General features: G+C 41.0%; 1 protein-coding gene across 1 annotated transcript in view; it reads right to left on the bottom strand.

Annotated features, from left to right (window-relative positions):
• The window catches only part of LOC124300690 (glutamate receptor ionotropic, NMDA 2B), a 1,918,249-nt gene that overhangs the window by 666,475 nt on the left and 1,229,175 nt on the right, over positions 1-22,599 (bottom strand). Inside the window, exon 13 of the mRNA XM_046755014.1 lies at positions 21,115-21,399. Within this exon, the coding sequence (XP_046610970.1) occupies positions 21,115-21,399 (285 nt within the window). The remainder of the gene's footprint in view (positions 1-21,114; positions 21,400-22,599) is intronic.

Raw genomic sequence — 22,599 nt, 5'->3', positions numbered from 1 at the left:
GAATTATTAAATAACTTCAGTTAAAAATGTCTTTAAATTTAAACTTAGTTGACGGTGTCACCTGGCTAGCTAGTTGCAAGATAACTCAAAACGAAATTCAATTTTACACTCCTGATAGAGTCCTGCGCTGACAAGGGGACCTCACAGGTTGTCACTCACGGATTTTGATGGGTCTCAGATGTGTTGTAGAGGGACCCACCCTGAGTACAGGGATTTTCTTCAACGGCTCATAGTTTTCGAGAAAAATCGTTCGGAAATGCAACTCGTACCTAATATACCGGTGGAGTGAAATAATTTCCGATCAAGCGAGCGCAGCCCAGTGGGCAAGGTTCACGGCTCCGACTCTGGCGGTCCCGGGTTTAAGTCCCGCGAGATACTTTTTTTTCTCACCAAATACAAATAAATTGAATGGACTATGCAATATCGCCTGATTATTTATCATTATTTTATTCATTATTATTTTTAGATTATTTTTTAATTTTTTTCATAAAAAAATTTTTTTTTCATTTGTTACGTCCTCCAGACTTCTTATTCCTTTCCCACACTCTTAGTTACCTTACGCTCTGTAGTCTACTTTTATCGTCCGCAAATCAGCAGATTCTTCTGTAACTCGCGGCTAGCTTGCCTTCTACATCCCGCTAAACTACGCAGATCCATCCTAGCGCTCAAGCAAGACACCTATCCCTCTAAACCAAGACCATACCTTTTTCCCTCGACCGACTCCGTTGCATTGACTACTAATAAACAATCATATACTTCAAATCGTTTACCTTCCCCTAATACCGATCCCTTTCTATTCCATTCACTTCCTGCATTGGGAGTAGTAGCACGCGAGTGCATAGTCAACGTGAACGGACCCTACAATAGCCAAATACCACCTTGGCTGGGCGCGGAGTAAACTCCGATTACCGCTCATAGGAGCCTACGCATTCTACCCCGTAACAAAAAAAATGAAAAAAAAAAATTTTTTAATAAAAAAAAAATAAAAGAAAGTCTAAAAATAATGATAAATGAAATAATAATAAATAATTAGACGATTTTGTACAGTCCACTCAATTTATTTGTATATCGTTAGAAAAAAAAAAAAAAATATCGCGCGGGACTTGAACCCGGGACCGCCGGAGTCGAAGCCGTGATCGTTGCCCACTGGGCTGCGCTCGCTTGATCAGCATTATATTACTTTGCCGGTATAATAGGTACGAGTTGAATTTCCGAATGATTTTTCTCGCAAACTATGAGCCGTTGAGAAAAATCCCTGTACCCAGGTACTCAGGGTAGGTCCCTCTACAACATATCTGAGACCCATCAAAATCCGTGGGTGACAACCTGTAAGGTCCCCTTGTAAGACTGAAAGCTTCTGAATTTCCATTTACCGCAATTATTTCTGCATTTCATGTTAGCATTGTCTGGAGCAAAAAAAAATCTCATTTTGAGATTGGAAATGGAACCTGAAACGCAGAAGTTATTCAGTAGCACGAATTGAAAACCAAGAATTTTATAATGGTTCCTGCAACAAAGGGACTCTTGCCAAATATCCTTGTTACAAGATGATGTTCGGAGGACTATGAACAAGATATTGTATCGGATTGCATTATTTGGAAAAAAATCTTCATGAACTCCGTTGAAAATTAGATATTCATTCATTTTGATGGAACAAGGGACACAATCTTGAATCCGATAAGTCAATATCCTCGTAATAATGTTCTGACATTACTCTGAAACATGATTGTCCTTGAAGGTAATTGTGACGTTAAGGCGCATTTTGAGAAACTTGATTTTCAACTTGTGGCACAGGATGTGATCTACATTCCTGAGTTCTACGCTTCCGATTCGATTTTCTTTCTTTCGAACCGCACTAACATGAAATACAGAAATCATTTTAATAAATCTAATATTACTTGAATTTTCAATTCGAGTATTATTTTCGAGTATTAGGTTGACTTCATTTACTTAATCGAACATCATCGAAAATTTGCGAAATGAACTATGATAATCATTGGAAAATTTCTAATAGTAGTAGCAATAATTGATTGATCGGAAAAATACATTGACCATCGAATATTGGTCAATATTGTTGAACTATTTTCGAGAAAAAAAAGATTCACAGTTCTATTGCAGATAGTGAGATATTTAAATTTCTTGAACACTTGGATTAATGTCTCATTTTCAAAAGTGATAAATTTCAGTATCACCGCCTGAAATCGCACGAGAGTGAGAAAGTAACTTAGTTGCTTGAAAGTTGCGACGATCTTTGTACGTGTGATAAATTAAATGGGCAGATAACAGTGAATATTAGAAATGTAATTATTTTGGCCGTATCACCTGTTGATAGAAAAAAAATTTCGTTGTTATTTCTAATGTAAGAAATAATAAAAGTGATCAAATAAAATGTTCCCACCTACCTGCTGCGTTTCTTCCAAGCACCCAACATTTAAACAGATTTCCCATTTCAGCCGATAAAGCTAATTTTCAAAGAGAATTAGCATCAACTTTACTAGTCACTTCCTCGAGTGTTTGAGATTCTAACCTCAAAAATTCGTAGTAACTACATCGCCGCCAGAAACAGAATTTGACAGCTGAAACTCGGAGTTGCCAGCCTGCCCGAGCAGCCGATAAAACTCGCGCATGCGCATTGTATGTATAGTTCCAAGAGATTGTCCCGGTATATGTAAGAATGTATGTAGATGGAGAATGTTTACATTTTGGATTCTTGCTTTCGATGGGAAGCCAAATAAGACGGACAAGCCATCTAATAATTGATATGCAGATATGCATATCGTTAATTATGAGAATATAATTGTTGAAAGATATAAATTCGAACAATTGGTGATTTCGAAAAATTAACGACGGAGCCAGGAATCGAACCTGTTGTCTAGAGATGCTTAGCCGGAGCCTCACTCTAGACTTATCTCTGGACGCCAGGTTTGATTCCAGTGTGATAGAGCTGGAACATTTGTCATAAAATGTAACAGTTTTATATCCTCTCGTAGGAACATGCAGGGAATCATTTAAATGAGTACGAAATTCATCGTGCAGCGTAGCCCGCTTTGCGCGCTTGGCTTCCTTATCGGCAGCAGTGCTCAAATTACGCGATTATATGCACTTTATATGCACTGTCGCCGAGCCCGGCGAGAGGCCGCGTGAGCAGTCTCAATACTGCTTCCCGGCGTAACGCACGCCTAATTTTGCTTATACATAAATTTAATATAACGTCACCGCCCGCACTCACCATTGTTGTTATCAATTATAACGCAATTCTCTGTTTAAATAAACGTATAAATATATATATAATCGTTGCGTAATACTCGCATGACGAATTTGGCGATCCTGCCAGGATCCGGTTCAAACCAACAAACGCGGCGCGCGTATCAAACGGCCGGATCATAGTAACGAACCTTGGAAGTGAGTGCATAAGCCCAATAAATTCACGCGCGAACCTTCGGCTACGCGTTTATAAGTAATTATTACGAATTGCACCTAGCAAGGGATAGAGTGAAAGGCCGCCTTGCGTAGACAATCAAGGACTGCGTGTAGACCGCTTGATAATCAGGGACTGAGTGTAGACCGCCTGATTCTACACTAGACAATTCCCATAGTGAACTTGTGTATTTATTGGAAAAGAAGCAAGTATAAAATTCTGCACTCCTTAGATACAATAAACTTCGCGTTTAAACCATCTAAGTGAAGTGAAGTGAGAATAAGGACACTCAGACTCGAACCGCTCTTATATTCTTGCCCCCGGTGCCTGTCGGAGACTCCAGGACATCGAAGCCTCGTACTGACGGCTACCACGATCTTCGAGTGTGATGCTTCACACCTCGATTTGGCTACTCCTAGCGTAAGTACAAGCATTTTGCTACTTACTTGAGTCACCATAAACGTATCGAAGAAAAATCGTGATCGAAACTAAGAATTTGATGGTCAAACTTGAATCATTCAAATGAATAAAGTCAAAGCTTGAGTCAAGGTAAATTTAAAAAAAAAAAAAAAATTAATTCACGATGGACGTGAACGAAAATAATGACCGGAGATCGGAAGTACCTGCCACTATTGTTTAGACTGCAGAAGATGGACAATCCGTCACTTCTGAATCCCGGTTTGAAGAGAGATTTTGGGATTTGACAAACCAAATGACTCAGCTTGTAAATAGGCTACAAGAAGCCACCAAATGTAATGATTTAACTACAATGGGCAGATACCGTCTTGGTCTAGAGCAATTGAACGGAGAGAGGTTAACTGCGCATCAACTTGCTCGCCGCGAAGATTTGCCTATAGAAGAGGTTACCCGTTTTATTCAATTGAGAAATCAAGAGCACCATGAACACGACTTCATTCGTCGCAATAATGTAGAAATAAATCGAAACTCCGAAACAGTTTCGCGTCCCGAAGACACGCTTGAAAACGTCACCAACCAAATGTTTCAGGAAATGCAAAAACCGAATAACCAATTAACCGAAGAAAACCGTCAAGAGGAAGCTCTCACAAATAGTAATACCAATCGAGAAGCAATCAATAATTATTATCGCTTAACAACTAGCGATGATCCGAATGTTTCTAATATTTTGAGACCGCCCGGAAACCATACCGGAGCGATACCGCGAATTCAAGTAGATACCGCGCGTCTCGTTGAATCAGAGGTGGAAGGTCCTACTCAGATAGCTCCCTCAACCGTAACAAACCCACCACGTTACTCGGCATTATACGGGCTCGCTCAAAACCGATTGCTGCCACCGACACCGCGCATCAATGAGGTGGGCTCCTCAGCCAATTCAGACTCGGACCATCAAGATATAAATGCGATGCCAATACCGATCCTTCACCAAAATCGCTTATTGGAAAACGACCGATTCTCCACCGCGCGAGCCAATGTTACATGATATCTTGTCGGATACGGATTCGACACTGCAACGCGTTCTTGAGGAAAGCCGACGTTTATCACGGATGCCGAACGTACGCCTTACACCAAGGCCTAGTCCACAGTGGCCTATTGATCCGACGGATTACGGAATCCCACGAGGTACTGGTAGCAATACCCGTGGCAACGTCCCGCGTCGTCGTCTAGAACAGCAAGAAGAGGACGAACTTCGAAGAGCCTTGGAAATGTCTGCTACTTTACCACATCGTCGTCCGGACACTGTGACGTTCAGTATGACCCAGTTGCTGAGTGATCCCGAAGCTTTACGCCAACAGCAAGAGATAATGAGGAACATTGAGGAACTCGCTCGAAGAAACCAAACGAGAATTCAACTACCGGCAACTGCGCCACCCCGAGCCGTGCTTCCCTCTCGGAATCCAAGAGACACAGGCCCGTATGCACGAACGTAAGCTTGCTTGAACGATGTCAGCCTACGCCCCGGTGCTGCCGGAAGATACCCCGGAGAACCAATTCGCCCAGCGGACGAGCCCTACGCGATCCAAGATTTCCTACCCGCGTTTCAAGCCATCAAGATGATTGATTGCAGACTGGAAGGAAAAGCAGGCGAAGACGTACACGCTTGGATCATGCAAGTAAAAGCCGCCGATATGGTAGTTATGCCGACCCAACGTTTCCCGTTTTTGAGCATGATAATCAGCTTGAAAACGGGAGGAGCTCTTTAGAAGACCATCAACCAGAGGAGACCTCGTCCAATCCCAACTTTACTCGAAGTCATAAGATCAGCCGTCATCGTCGAGAAAAGTGCCACCACATTGGAAATGGAGCTTGGTAGAACAGGCCAAAAGGGCGACACTCTGGACGCCTACAATCTCAAATTCAATCAGATCTATCAAGATCTCGTAGCTGCCTTCTCGAATCAACAACTACGAGCGAACATCGATCCTAATCTTCAAGACCTCGAAAATAGAGTGTGCCAGTACTATCTGTACGGACTCAATCCGAGGATATTCCATCAAGTCAAAAACCGTCAGTACTTTAAGTTACTAGAAGCCAAGAAGGCCGCGAAAGAAGCCGAAGGCGAGGAATTGAATTTCCGAATGCATTAACAACAGCTGATGAACACCAACGACACAGCCTCGAAACCCAGGTTTTGGAACAAGTCCCAAATTTACGGGCCAGGCAGCGCATCAGATACGCGAAGATTCCAGGTACAACAAAGAACCTCGACGAACTCGCCAAGGTCAACTCCTCGACCACCAGCGTCTGTCCACCACCACGATGAAGCGGAACAACATGAAGATAAGGAACTCCAGAGATGTGAATGCCACACCTGTAACACACATCGGACCGCCCATGAACAACAAGCAGTATGTCATAACTGCGGAACCAAAGGACACTACAGCCGGAACTGTTACGCTCCGCGCCGACCACAGAACGACCAACGCCGCAATACTAACGGCAATAAGCGAGACGCAAATTTTCAAAACGCCAGCCTCAAAGACAAACCGCCCAACGACCAAATCAATTGCACGTCAGAGGAACTCCAATCAGAGGAAGGGGAAATAGAGGGACAGGAGGACGAACTAGAGGACGAGTGCCAACAGGAGCCTGTGTATGTTCAGTTTCACAGGGGCTACTACAGTCTACTGTAATAAAATTTGGAGAAACAAAGCAAGGAGTAGCCCTTATGGTCGATACAGGTGCATCAATAAACCTCATAAAACGAAAGGTTATTTATCCATCGGATAAACAAATTTGTCCAATTATCAAACGCAAAATTTCCATTAAGACTGGCAAAGCGCTAAATTCCGCGAATGAAATTGCTGTACTAACTCACATGGGACTAAAGGACGAATTCGTCATTATACCAGACGATTATCTGCCTGACGAAGAAGATGGAATCATGGGAAACCCGTTTATGAGGAGGCGAGATTTCCAGTTGAATGCCTCGACGCTCACACTGAAGAATAAGATACACCACCTTAGTAGCGACCGAAAAATTCGATTTAAACCAAATTCGGTGAACAAAATTGCCATCGATACCGACGAAAAGAATCTCGATCTCATGTTACGCATGGTCTATAAAGACGGAATGCCTATGAAAAATATCCTGGTGCAGATTGTACACACGAACAACCATGGTATGGCTTATGGAATCATTACCACCGCTGAAGACGTAGATATCGAGCTCGGACTGAAGAACGTCCAAGTCCACCGAGTAAAGAGTATGTCAACCCCGGGTGTATGGCAACAACCACGTGATGAAAGAGAGCAGGCGCTCCAACATACTGTCGACTTGAAACACCTACCGGAGGAGTACCAGAAAGAAATTTGGAGTATTCTTCAGGATTTCAGCGATATCTTTGCCTTACAGGAGGAAGACATGGTCAGTGGAACTTCAATGACTGAACATCGCATCGAGCTGTCAGATCCTCAACGCATTGTAAATGTGAAAAGTTTCCGTGCTCCACAGCTGCACCAGCAGATTGTAAAAGAGGGAGTAGAGAAAATATTGAAACAAGGAATAATAACGGAATCCGAGTCGCCATACAACTCGCCAGTTTGGGTTGTACCCAAAAAACCGGGCCCCAACAGAAAGCCCAAGTATAGATTTGTGATCGATTTCAGGAAGATTAATGAACTTACCGTTCAGGATTCTAATCCGATACCAATAATCGAGAATTTACTTGATCACATGGGAAGGGCCGAGTTCTTTACTACTGTCGACATGGTCGCAGGTTTCCACCAGATCAACATGGCTGCTGACTCCAAGAAATTTTCTCAACCCCCGACGGGCATTTCGAATACCGACGACTGCCTTTCGGATTACAGAACGCTCCTGCGACCTTCCAACGCATGATGAACGATGCGCTGAGAGGATTGGATCAGAAGATCTGTTGCGTCTACATTGATGACGTAATAATTTTTGGTGAAACGGAGGAAGAACACCATCGAAATGTAAGAACCGTATTTCAGCGTTTAAGACAATGTAACCTGAAACTCCAGCCAGAGAAGTGCGCCTTCATGAAAACTGAAGTGAGATACCTCGGATATGTCATCACTGACGAAGGGAGCAAACCAGATCCGGAAAAGACCAAAGCGATACAACAATCACCCGTTCCGGTCAACGTTAAGACGATTCGATCCTTCCTTGGTTTGACGGGGTATTACCAAAAGTTTATACAAAACTATTCAATGTTAGCGAAACCATTAACAAGGTTAACAAGAAAGGACACCACATGGGATTGGTCAGCAGCCTGCCAAGAAGCCTTCGAAACCCTGAAAGAAAAGTTGGTCACACCACCGATACTTGTGAGATCAGACCCAGCTAAACAATACGTCGTAACCACCGACGCGTCAAACGATGGAATTGGAGCGGTACTATCTCAAGACGGCCACCCCATATATTTCTTATCTCGAACCCTGAATGATGCGGAAAGGAATTACAGCACGACGGAGAAGGAGATGCTTGCTGTTGTATGGGCCGTCAAGAGACTAAGAGGATATTTGCTCAATACACCAGATAAACCCTTCGTCATCCGCACCGATCATCGTGCACTCGTATGGCTGAAAAATTGCGTAGACCCCAGTCAACGTCTGCTGCGTTGGAGACTAAGATTGGAGGAATACTCATTCCTGATAGAACATGTTTCGGGAAAAAGTAACGTAGTAGCGGATGAGTTATCTAGAGTCTTTCGCACAAAGGAAGAGATCTTCGGAAAACTCACCGAATTGGAAAAGGGACTATACGAAAGCACACCCATTGATAGGAATCCCAAGTGGGTCCACCACATTGCCGCACGCCACATTGACATCGAGAGATTGTCACTCACAACAGGCAGAACAAAATCTCACATCAAACTCGTTCCCAACCGAAATCGAAAAGGGGAGGACGGCAAATGGGTGAAGATTACTCCTGAAGAAAAGGATGCCTCTGACAACACCCTGATTATACCAAAGAATCAGACTGATAGACGTGAGAAACTCAGAAACTACATTCATCCGAAAAGGTACGAAAAGATATACTTCTGGATTGACCCTAAGAAAACCACCAAAGAAGAAACCAATTCGATCATGGAAGATCTCAAGAGGATACGTCAGGACTTAGGTGCAGACATATCATTTTGCTTGACAGGAAAGGATGTGCCTAACAAACAGCAACAGAAAGAAATCATGGCCAGCGCTCACAACGACATCAATGGACACTTCGGCCTAGCAAAAACAATTGACCGAGTAAAAGAAACGGCCGTATGGTCACGTATGGAGAATGATATCAATTCCTTTATCCAGGCATGCCCCACGTGTCAGATGTATAAAAAGGAAAGGATACAAATGAAATCACCCGCTATTCTTTTCGAAACCTTCGCTGAAAAACCTAATGATCAAATTTCAATAGATATCGTCGGACCTCTGGTCGAATCTAAGAATGAACACCGATATATCCTCACGATGCAGGATTCAATGACTAAATTCATTAAATGTGCCCCACTTACGAACAAAACCGCGACAGAAGTTATCAAGGCTCTATCAGAGTACTGGATAGGTAACTTCGGGTGCCCCAAAGTAATCCTGACGGACATGGGAAAGGAGTTTTGTAACGAGCTGACCGATTCCTTTCTCGAACACTATAATATCAAACATATCACCACGACTGCATATCACCCGCAGTCGAACGGCTCTATAGAACGGATGCATAGTGTCTTGAAAGACTATATTCGAACTGCCTGCAAAGAGAGAGTACACACTTGGGAGAAGGTTTTAACAGAAATGGCACGTGCCTATAACACTTCCGTTCATCAATCAACAGGTGAAACGCCTCACAACCTTATGTTCTGTCATGAAGCCAACAATCCTGACGGTTTCCGCGGAAACCGATTGGAAACCGTGTTTAGTAAGAAAATGTTGTGGATACGAAAATGGGAGGAACGGTTCGAGAAAGCTCTGGTCTGGCTTACCAAATCCAGAGAGAAAAACCAAAAACAAGTGGACCGAGGAACACGACGACAAACTCCTTCATATCAAGTGGGAGATAAAGTAATGATCAAGAACCATACGCGACAGAACGCCTTGGAAAGGATTTGGAATGGACCATTCGTCGTCGTCGAGATCAACGAACAAAAAGGAAATATCACTTACAAGAAAACCGCGGATGATTCCACAGCATCTTATTGGAAGACCCATCTGAATAATACCAAACCGTACTACGAATACGACACCGGACCAAGGGAAAACGATCCAATCCCTAGAATTGAACTAAAACGGGTTGAGGGTAACGATTGGATCTCCACGGAATAGAGTCTTAGTTTCTTTTGTTATAGGTGTAGCAGTCTATCCCTGGCCTACTTCGATGTCTCAGTTATCAATGGGACTTTACTCCAGGAGGAAGTGGGCAAAGTATACATGTACCAGGAAAGATGGAAGATATTCCAATCCATTGACGCAAGTGGGTTCACCAAACCATTACTCGACATCCACAACAAACTCGGAGGCCTCCAGACGATACGGGATACCTATCTGGACCATTGGAATCCTGGTCAGCGACCCTCGCCCAGTCCGCCTTGGACGCTTTAGATTTAGAATTTGCCCGTGCCTCGTCACACAAGAATATTTTGGAAGTCATTTTAGACTTGGGTGCGCCTATTCTTCAAATGACGCGCCGCCCCTCTAAATTAAGGGAATCTCAATCTCACGGAACCAAAACAAGTACTCCGAAAGCGCTCGCGTCGAGCGATGTTACTTACGAAGCCTCGCGCGAAATTGAGGCGGTATTTGGAAAACATGTCCTTCTGACGGGCCTGGCAAATGAAATGTATCCCTTAAGGAAATCTTATCTCACGTCAAACATCAGACCGAAAAGAGGAATGTTTAACATATTAGGAATAATCCAAAAATCAATCTATGCAACTGCTGACGCGGATGATTTGGAAATGATTAATGGGAATCTAGCCTCACTAAAAAATGTAACGGACACTCTAAATCTTGTTATAACAAAGTCCTTGCACAGCAATCAAGTTCAAATTAATATCTTGAATACAAATCAGCTTAAACTTAAACACTCTTTGGAAACTGTATGGGGACAATTAGAATCATTAAAAATAAAAGGTAACGAAACGCTTGCTTATCAGAAATACATGGAAGCTATGACTCTAAGTTTATTTGAAATTAAGGAACTGCAGCGACTAATCGATCTGGTAATGACTGCCGTGCAATTAGGAAGGCATGGTATCATCGATAACACCCTTTTCACTCCAAAGAAGCTTATGACAGCTCTTCAAGCTTTCGACGCCAATGACAAAAAGACACTAATACCTATTAAGGAGAAAATTACGCGAAGTTTATTAAAATAAGTGATTTAACTATAACCACAGATAAAGGCAAACTTATCTATATACTCACAGTGCCTTACTTAGAAAAGGAACCTTGGGTAATAATTCAGAATACCCCGGTACCCGTAAGAATAAATCACACTTATGTAACGCTTAGCCCAACATATGCTTTGAAATTAGTACGTAAGAATTTTATAAGAGAACTCACATTTTCTCAATTGAAACAGATAACCGATTATTTCATTGGTGATTACCGTGATGTGGGATATTCACCGATATTGCTTATATAAGAACGCAGGGATCGCAAATAATCTTACCTTCGAAGCCAATTGAGGTAACCATAACATGCGCTTCAATGCAGACTTTTATTATTCAAATCACCCAGCTATCTCTGATAACCACGAATCAGAGCTGCGAACTTCAAACTTTGAAAACGCGAGTCAAATTAATCGTAGAACATATGACTTCTCAATTAACAGAAATACATGCAGATACCATTTATCCGCTAAACAAATTTGTAACAGGCCGGGAAATTGTATTGCATCACGTGATTAACTTGGATACCCTCAAGGATCAAGGACAAGCCATTTTAGACCTTGAGAGTGTCCTCGCGAATAACGAAGCGACCCTTCGGATCAACAATACATGGGCTAACTTCAAGGGTATAGGGATCCCATCAATAGCTGCCATTTCTGGAACGATATCCGTCTTGTCTATTCTACTCTTGCTGTGGAAATTTAATATACCCACCCATATTTCGGCGTTCACCGGATATTGTTGCCAAAAGAATCCCTCTGCTTTGGAAGTAGTAGAACGAAGGAAATTAAAACGCAAGATTGAGGAACAGGCTAAACGTAACGAAAGAATCCTACGAGAAATCAGAAGCCGCAGAGACGCGCCTTTGTCTTCGTCGGGGGATTTGATAGAGCTGGAACATTTGTCATAAAATGTAACAGTTTTATATCCTCTCGTAGGGACATGCAGGGAATCATTTAAATGAGTACGAAATTCATCGTGCAGCGTAGCCCGCTTTGCGCGCTTGGCTTCCTTATCGGCAGCAGTGCTCAAATTACGCGATTATATGCACTTTATATGCACTGTCGCCGAGCCCGGCGAGAGGCCGTGTGAGCAGTCTCAATACTGCTTCCCGGCGTAACGCACGCCTAATTTTGCTTATACATAAATTTAATATAACGTTAACGCCCGCACTCACCATTGTTGTTATCAATTATAACGCAATTCTCTGTTTGAATAAACGTATAAATATATATATAATCGTTGCGTAATATTCGCATGACACCAGGCTCCGTCGTTAATTTTTCGAAATCACCGATTGTTTGAATTTATATCTTTCAATAATGGAATATCTTATTTATACGTGATTAACACCTTGGATGTAGATGTAGAAGTGGAAGTCCCCGTAATTCCTTTGTATCCCTTCAATACAAGCGTAGACGAAGTCAACAATTCTTCGAAAGATGACACTTTAGAGCACACGATCACTCGGACACGAGGGTAAACCGTGCTAATGAGGTACTCAACTTAATGCGAATCGACCACTTAAACTCAGAAGAACGTAAAGCAGTTATTTTCATCTGATCAATGAATACGCTAACCTTTTTCACGTCCTCGGAGAACCCCTGCAAGCTACTAATACATGTATACACCGTCCTTCCTTTTCAGAAACCAGAAATAGAAAAAAAAATTACAGATTAATTGAAAATAAATGTAATAGATTCGTCAAATTCGGCTTATAATTCACCGCTATGGATTGTGCCAAAAAAGGAAGACTCAAAAGGGAATAAACGATGGTGATTAGTTATTGATTACAGAAAGCTAGATGAAAAAACAATTGGAGACGCTTACCCACTTACCCTTAATATCAGACATCCTCGACCAACTCGGTGGAGCTAAATATTTTTCGATTTTTGATATAGCCTCAGAATTTCACCAAATTACCATGCACCCAGACGATAAGCACAAGACATCATTCACTCAATTGCCCTGAATTATTCAGCCTTCTTTCTTCGAGAAGATAGAACATTAGATCCAAATTAATGACATTTTTTATGATTTTTTTTCCCCTTACAAACCGTTCTTGGGGGGCTAACGTCCGTGTTTTTTGAGATAATTGAATACTTTTTGCGGCATATTGTAGCACAAACCTAGCAAATTCTGACACAAGATTTACTTTTTCAAAAAAACAAAATGACCGAGGTTGACCAAAAAACGGTTTATTGAAGGTCAACGCTCTGTCATTAGAAATCGGGTCTCATAATTTGCGGCATAACGTAGCACAAGCGTGGCACATGTCAGCAAAATTAGTAGAATTGTAATAACGTTATTTGAACCGAATTAATCGCATTTGTCATGATTTTTTTTCCTTTCAAATCGTTTTTGGGGACTGGTGGCCGTGTTTTTCGAGATGACTGAATGCTTTTTGCGGCACATTGCAGCACAAACCTAGCACATTCCGGCACACGGTTCACTTTTTGAAAAAATAAAATGGTCATGCTGGACTAAAAAACGGGTTTTTGACTGTCAACGCTCCGTTTTGAGAATTTTGAAAATATAGCACAAACGTAGCACGTGTCAGCACAATGATAAATTTTTGTCAAAAGTCAAAATCGGCTTGCCAACTTCTTGCACATATATTCCACACTAAATTACTACACAAGTATTACAGTCGTATCACTTTTTGTTGTTACATAGTTCATAGATATTTATAGGGCCTATTCTCGGACCAATAACCGATAGGAAATGGGTTAATTAATTTTAGGTTTCATATATAATTTTGTATTCCGTCTTCCTTCTATGAAGTATTAAACAAGACTGATGAACCGAGGTGCTGAACAAGAATTGGGTATTGATTCATACCTGCCACTCTGGACATATAAGAGCGTAATACAAACATCAACAGTTTAGGTTCGATATACCATCCTTGTATAGAAGAGCTATAAGTTTTTTTACATACACCATTACACCTAAATGAAACCAACAATTTGTACCGGAGTAAAGCCTAAAAAAATGCATTTTCCAAAAAATTCATAACTCCATCATTTTTTAAGCTGTAGTGCAGGCTTTCCGGGTAATAGTAGTAATTAATATGCTCTGTATTTGTGCATAAGGTAACTGCTATCGAATAAATAGTTTTTGTACAATTGCGATTCGAATTTTTTAATGCAATATCTTTCAGTGTCTCCTTGGGTGACGAATTGTCCGATTTCAATTTTCAAACAGACTTTGAAAGTAAAAGTATAGTACTACAAAATGTGTATTCTCATTTTGCGTTAAAATGTTGCGAAATAGGTAAAAATGCTTGCAAAAATTACTGAATATGGAAAATGCGTGAAAGCGGTTGAGTAGTGGGGGTAGAACGGCAGACGTGGTGAAACGTCACTTCTCAACCACTTTCGCGCGCTTTTCGTTTTCAGTCATGTTTACAAGTACTTTTCACCTATTTCGCTGCAATTCAACGCAAAATAAGAACATGCTTTTGGCGGTAGTATACTTCTGCTTTCAAAATCTGTTTGGAAAATTGAAATCGGATTATTGCTTGTCCAACGAGACACTCTGAAAGAATGCGCATTAGAAAATTTAAATCGGAATTGTGCAAAAAATATTTATCCGCCAGCGCCTGTCTTGTACACGAATGAAGAACATGTCAATCACAACTGTTTATAAATCATGACCTTGATAGTTGAACACTAGTCTCTCACAGTTTAAACTTAGGACATATTTTTGATTTCAGCAATACAAATGTACTAACAACAGAACCAAACTGGTATCAGCGTTGCATAAAAGAGATGGTTCATATCAGTAAAATCAGCAATATTATTGTTAATAAACGAACGCATATCCAGAATCTCAGTCACTTATATAATATCATTCGATATTCATAAATCCTGCTTCACACTCAAGTTGTATCCATCCTAAATTGACATTCCACATTTCGACTATCGATAGAAATGATGGCGATCATCGTTAATCAATATAAATCAATGTATCCTCACTTAATCCCTAACCGGCCAAGCGTCAACACCACGTTTCCGGAATGTCACTGTACTGTAAATTTAATTTCTTATCATCTAATTGATACTACTTGATCCTTTTCTTGTAAATAATTTTTCTGTAAATCTCACCTTGTATTTTTGTATTTTATATCACATTAACAATTGTGCACATCAGTTTCCACAGAACCTTTAATATCGGTGCAGACACATGTTTAAAAACGCATGTGTTCTCATATCATTACAAATTATAACTAGTTTTATAAGTATATAATAACGCCTAAGAACTAAAACAATTGTCTAGAAAAATTCTTTTTTTTTTTCTTTTTTCATCTTGTTTGTAGTAGCCTGAAGATGCAGTCCGATCGAAACGTCGCAATAAAATATTGCCCAACAAAAATGTCTTTTCAATTGACCGTTACTCGACGAAAATGACCCATCAGTTTAACCTTCAACGGTCACTAACTTCAAAATATATAATTGTTGTTAAAAAAAACCCATAGTTCCAAGTTGGAAAAATGACAAAATACAACTACAGACTATCTTTCGTGTGACGGCATAGTCGGAATTCTATCAGTATTTTTGTCACGAAAATAACTTGTATCACTTGGCCTAATAGTGTACAACATCACTGGCGACTGCATCCATGATTCTTGTGCATCATACTATACGTTATTAAGCAAAACTCAACTCGAAGTTACGCAATGATAAGTAGGGTATATATATTTCCTAGTTTGCGCAGCAAAAAATTCAACATTAGCCTACATACAGGATTTGTAATCTCAGATTTGGAATAATATAATAGACTTACGACACAATAAGACAAATAAGATAAAATTCAAAACCGAAACACAAAGAGCGTGAGATAGAAAATTCATAATCGTTTTGAAACATCCTCTATTCCTGGTAACTCGAATAGACAAGAGATCTTGTCAGCAACCACCGATTGTCCCTGCATAAACTAATCATCTTGCGCTGATTTACCTGAGAACCTAGCTCACCAATCAATAGCGCCTTTTCAAACTCCTACTTCCATCTTTTCAGAAATCTCGAAAGCAGAAGGCAAATTAACATCGAAGAGTAAAGAACACAATCAGACATTAGACAATAAAGAATCGTTCTAGACTTCAGAACGTACTTCAACATCGAAGAATAATGAATTGAGCTATAACTTACAACAAAGTCTAAATTTACGTGCAGAGCAAATAAGCTAAAATGCACCAACTCCTGGATTTGGAAGCTACGAACTCAAGTATTGCTATTGCAGTCGTAGTAAAACAACCTTAACTTGTTAAACCCTGGCACTAAGAATTGATCGAGAAGAACTTGTTATGTGTTAACAAAAACGTATATGAAATCGCAATGTTATGTGAAGAGAATTATTTTTATCACACATAGTGATAGTTGGCACGACCCAAAACAGACGAATTCTCAGATAGTGACGAGCTGAACGAGAAACCCGAATGAACCGAACACTAGAGTTCGCACGCATGGACATCGTGAAGCTTGTGAATCGAATCTAAATCTGAATCAAGCAGCATTCAAGCGAATCAAAGAACTCCCGCAGCGTTTTTTCAAGAATGCAACAGATTCGTCGAAAATTTTAAAAAAATCGCCCTTTTATCAGAAGCGCTTCCAATTAAAGGCTGATTTTTCTCAATATTTTACTGATAGATACCAATTTTCTGATATCATGAACTGCGCTAAATTGATTTTTACAAAGGCGCTATTGACAAAAGTGCGATTTTTTCCAATTTTCTACTGATCGATACCAGTTTACTGATTTTTTTCACTGCCCAAAATTAATTTTCTTTCCAAAAACTTATCATCGCTTCGTCAGGAAAAGAATTTTTCAAAACACCTTCAATCTTCAAAATTCGGCGCGCAATATAGAATAGCTCGGTATTCGATTAAAGAAAAAAAAAGAAAAATTCCTATTACCGCTCAAGGAGCACGTTGTCCAAAAAAAACCAGAAGTGCCGGACCTTCCGGATTAGCCCGCTTTCAAACGACCTGTGGCCGGAGAACTGTCTATCTCAGGTTTGATGAATACCAATGTCTTTGTACATCGGCTTCATTTTATAACACTGCCCTCACGGAAAAAAAACCCTCAACTTTCAGGGGTAAGCCTCAAAATTTAAGGATTCACCCTGATAGTTGAGGATGAGCCCCTAAATTTAGGGGTTTAGCCCCAAAAATTGAAGGTAAACCATCATTGATGAAGGGTTTATCTCCAACAGTTGAAGATTAACCCTCAAAAATTGAAGGTCCATCCCCAAGAGTTGAAGGTGCACCCTCGACGTTGAAGGTGAAGCCTCAACGTTGAAGGTACACCTCCAAGGTTGAAGGTAAACCCTTAACGATGAAGGTTAATTCCTAACAATTGAGGGTTCAATCCTCAAGACATGAAGGTGAACCCTAGACGTTGAAGGTACACGTTCAACGATGAGGATAATTTATATCCCTAAAATTTAACTAATGGTGAATGTGAGGGTTGCCTATCAACATTGCGGGGATTGTCCCCTGCAACCCCAAGGGATACACCTAACTCTTCTTGAGGGTATTCTCTAAAATTTAGGTGTCAACGCAAAAATATAATATGTGAAAGATTGGTGGTGAACCCTTGATTCCATTGCAGGGTAACATAACCCGTGAAATTTCCAAGGTAATTCTTATGATATTCGTTGAAGTTCTATTATTTTCAATAACATCTGAAATGATCTATCCATATATTATTTATAGCAAAACCAATGATTCAATGTAAAGTCAACTTTCGACCAGCTCGCTGGAATTGAGCCATCGCATGATAAAGTATGAGGATCACTATTGATATTGCATTTTACTCACCCTGCATGCCATTATGCAACGCTCCAAAGGAATACTATTTAGTTTTTTCAGGGTTGAAATTGGAAATCATAAACTACACCATGTATGGGGATTCCCACGTCAACTTGGTAAATCAAAAACATTGACCCTCTTCGATTTTCCCAGTGATTTTTTATATGATAGTGCTTGGAAATTATCTGAAAATTATCGAATCTAAATATTTCATATATTTTCATATAGTGTATGTGCATTGTACATGTAGGCATGTATCTTCATTATAATATAATGATGAATGGAATGCATTGTGTATAGATAATTCTTCATGGCTATATGAATTATACATACGTGCATTAAATTTTATTTACGATTATTTTTCTGCATGGGGATACATAATCTTTTTCTGTATTGAACGCGATTTCGTATAGATATACAAGAATTTATTAATGTTAATATATAATTTTCGTGGCATTCAATGACAAAAATGAATATACTGTAACGTGGAATTTCGGACAGACATGCCCGTTACAAGGCGCTCCCTGAACCTTGGGCGGAATCCCGGGATAAGGGTTTCGGGGATCGAGTCACGATAATAGTAAAGAGCGCCAGAAATAGAGTCACGCATCCGAGCTTCGACAGGGACGTAATAGAGGATTATGAATAAGATATTGCAGGCTTTTGTTTTCTTTTTTTTTGAGTACTCCGGCCACGAGTCAGCAACCAACTCCGACGCCGTGCATATTTAGAGGCAAGGCGACATCACGGAGATCGTGCGGGACGGATACCGAGGCTGCGGTGGGGGAGACAACGCAGATCCCTGCAGCGCGGAAATCCAAGGCGGACGCGATTCCCGCTGGCGGCCGGCGCGCCGCAGCCTCCCCGCTCACCCAGCCTACACCTGACCAAGGCAACCGCGAGAGACCAGCTAGCGACGAGGGAGCACCACCCCGCTCAACCCCAGGACACCGTAGAGCTGCGAGGAAGACAACATCGCGATCTAGCGTTAAGTTCTGCGCCGCGTAGCGACGACAGGTGCGCGTCAAGTTGCGCAATCTCCGCAATCGATGACAGATCGATGGTTGCGCATTCTCAGGGTGATGACGTCACAAAGGATTAGCGTGACCAGATCGGCGCTGCGGCCGATCGGCCATGAGAGATCACTCTTGTTCTGGCGATTAGGCAAGGCAGAGGTACCTGTCATTAGTCGAGTTGTGAGCTCGTTTCGAGTCTGTTAAGGAAATCGTTGTGTTGCGAGGACGATAGCCGGTAACCGTCACGAGGGAGTCGGTCCTTTTGTGAGCTGGATGTGGAGTGGTAAGCGTTGCTGATATTCTTGCGATCAAATTTCGAGAGTAATTAAGTGAGGGCTGGTTCGAGAGAGGATAGCCGTGCGTAATTTGCGTATCAAAAAATCCTCGAAATTCGTTTGCCGATTCTTTCGTTTTGTGACCGTAGCCTGAGTTGCGCGGGATAACGTAGAGCCGGTTCCAAGTGCCCGAGCTGGTCGAATAGCGTCACGGGTTTGCCAGACAACTGCCATTTGAGGGTAACCAAATTCCATTACCCAGGGTCACATCGAGTTAAGTACGATAAAGTGTAACTTCGCGTGTAGGTCGCGAGTCGTCAAAGGGGGAGCGTTCGCCCTCTCGAACTGCGTTCAGACGTCGCGAAGAAAGTCGAGTTTGGATGCGTTCAGATAACAGCCAGGCGATCCCCGTGGTCACCGGCGCCATTAGAAATAACGGCTGGGGATGCGAATAGCGCGTCGAGTCACATTCTCTTTTGTTTAAGTATTGAATTATTGTGTATTAGTAAAGTGGCGATTAGCGCCCGTAGGCTTAACGAATTTTTTAGGGTTAGTAACGATCGCGGCTAGCGCGTCGAGTCAAATTCTGTCCGTAGTTTGAGTTATTGTTTATTTTTCAGACAGCGACTAGCGCGAGTAGGCATACGAAGTCGTTTAGATTGAGTCATTTAATTTTCTTTCTTTTTTTCTGTTATATTCTCTTCTTTTCTTTTGTTTGTTAGATCTAAGTAGTTGAGTAGGAGTCGTGAATAGCGAATCACGAATTATTATTTCTCGTTGGTATTTTGAGTCGCAGTGAGCGACGTTTGGATAGTTATTATTTTTTTTTGTATATTTTTTTGATAGTATTATCATCGGAAGAAAATATATCTGTCGATTTTATCGTCGCTTCGTAAAATAACGTGTTGGCGTACGTGTTTCGTATCTCTCTCTACCCAAAAATCACCCCTCCCCTCTCCACGGTACTAAGCTACCGAGTATATGGTCGCGGTATATCGCATTACCGATTTCGAGGCGTGTTGATCACGCCAGGCGCCCAACAAATTTCCTGATATTGTTTTATTAGCCGAATTATTGTGCACGCGGTGAGTTCTCGGTCATTTCCTCCGAGTGACCGAGGTGCAAAAAAAATCCACGTCACAATACAAATGCATTTATAATATAATGAGAAATAACCAGACAACTTCTTGATTAGTCAAATTCTATTGTATTTACTAATGGTGTGTAATGCCTTTTTGTAATACCGTTACATCTATAATCCCAATAAAATGATATGATAAGCTCTTGACTCGAGAATTCTTTCACAGTAAAACCTCGATTGGGAGGTTCACCCTCAACTTGGAGGTAAACCCTTGACTTGAGGGTTAACCCTCACTTAAGAGGTAGGCCCTCAACTTGGGAGTAAACTCTCGACTTGGGAGTAGAACTTCGACTTGACAGTAAACCCTTAACTTGGGAGTAAACTCTTGACTTCTGAGTAGACCCTCAACTTAAAAGTAAACCCTCAACTTAAAAGTAAACCCTCAACTTGGGAGTAAAACCTCGACTTAGGAGTAAATCTTCGACTTCGAGGTTAACCCTGAATTAAGGGGTACGAATTTATCCCCTAGGGGTTATGAGTTATTTTGGAGGTTATTTTGGGGGTAAAATTGGGGATTTTTTCCGTAAAGGTGTACCAGACTACATGATAATCAATCCGTTAGGCGTGTCAGTCATCAAAAAATATGATATCGTATTACTGAATAATTTTATTACAAAAGTCAGTTTACTTACCCACTGATCACAGCTTCGATTCCTTCAGACACGGTAGTCTTGTTGAAGGCTTTCATATAAGTATGCATTTCTCTAAAGTATTTGGATATTGTGCTATCTGTATGGCTCCAGGAAATGGTCCCAAACTTGAACATTGGTTTATGTGAAAATGGTTTCGCTAGTCGGTGATCATCGACGCCAGTAAACTCGTGAAACTCTTCTCGGGTGATCATGAATGCTGCCAAATTGGCAGTATAGATTGCAAGAAATACAACAGCAAACATTGCCCAGACATTAGTCATAAACCTGAAACAGAAAAAAAATCGAGTTTTATGATAAAAGATTTGAAAAAACTGATCTACGTGATAATTTTAGTTTTTCAGTTCATATTTATCAAGATGAGATATGGATGATCAACTATCAGTAAATGTTGAGTAACAAAACATTTAACAGCTATGTTATTATATTGTATAGCATTCGGTTATATTTTTGTTCATTTGCCATAACGTTGAGTGTATTACAACTCATTCGTATTAAATTACTCTAAATAGGAACCGATGACAGATGGCAATTCATATTCCCCATTAATTTGATCCAGCTCTTTCAGATTATTATCTGTTCCTTCGACTATGAAATTTCCTGGTCAAAAAAAACTTTCGGCCTATCGCAGAGGAAATAGGTGGAGTAAACGAGTATTTTGTCGGCAAGGAAGAGAGCTAATTCCGTAAAGGAGTCGTGATCTTGGAGAAACGTTTGAAAACACCCGCTGATCTTTGACGAGAGTTTTTGGACACGAAATGAGTGACGGAAAAGTCTTGTACCTCGGCCAACCTATAATACAACCGACATTCATTGTGATATTCTCAAGTATGACGTTTACTACTATCGAGTAAGTCTCAAATAGTATTCACTTCTGAACATCGATGTCCCACAAATCTGACAATGAATATTAATGCGGTATAAGGTTCTTATAAGTGATTTGTATGAGATTCAACGTTTTGCATTTCCGCGAGTGGTATAGATGTGACAGTACTGATCCGAAAATGGCGACGTATCGGCAGATTAGCCCCGATTCCTACCTTACCGACAGTCGGTATGTTACCACCGCGACGGTGAGCCTTACCCCCGATATTGTTACAGGCTGTTAACATAAACGGCGCCACCTGTACTTTAGCTCGATTTTACCGACACAAAGTTTGACAATGAATCATTTGCTTAGTCAGATGAGCAGCCATTTTCATTTTTGCTTAGTCAGATGAGCGGCCACTTTGATTATTGTTTAGTCAGATGCGCAGCCATTTTGATTTTTTCACCGTCGGATGAGCAGACAATTCAAATTTTTTACTGTCAGACGGCAGACATTTTACCCTCGCAATTATTATGTCTGATCTTACCGACAGTTGGTGTTACCGGGTGTTGCCGCAGGTTTGTCGCATTATCGATCAATCGATATTCAATCGATCGACTCTGCGTGATGTTTCCAATGCGCGCTGCAAGATGCTAACT

The sequence above is a fragment of the Neodiprion virginianus genome, chromosome 3 (genome assembly GCF_021901495.1).
Source record: "Neodiprion virginianus isolate iyNeoVirg1 chromosome 3, iyNeoVirg1.1, whole genome shotgun sequence".
NCBI classification, from domain to species: Eukaryota; Metazoa; Arthropoda; class Insecta; order Hymenoptera; family Diprionidae; genus Neodiprion; species Neodiprion virginianus.
This window is presented reverse-complemented; position numbering and strand designations above follow the sequence as displayed.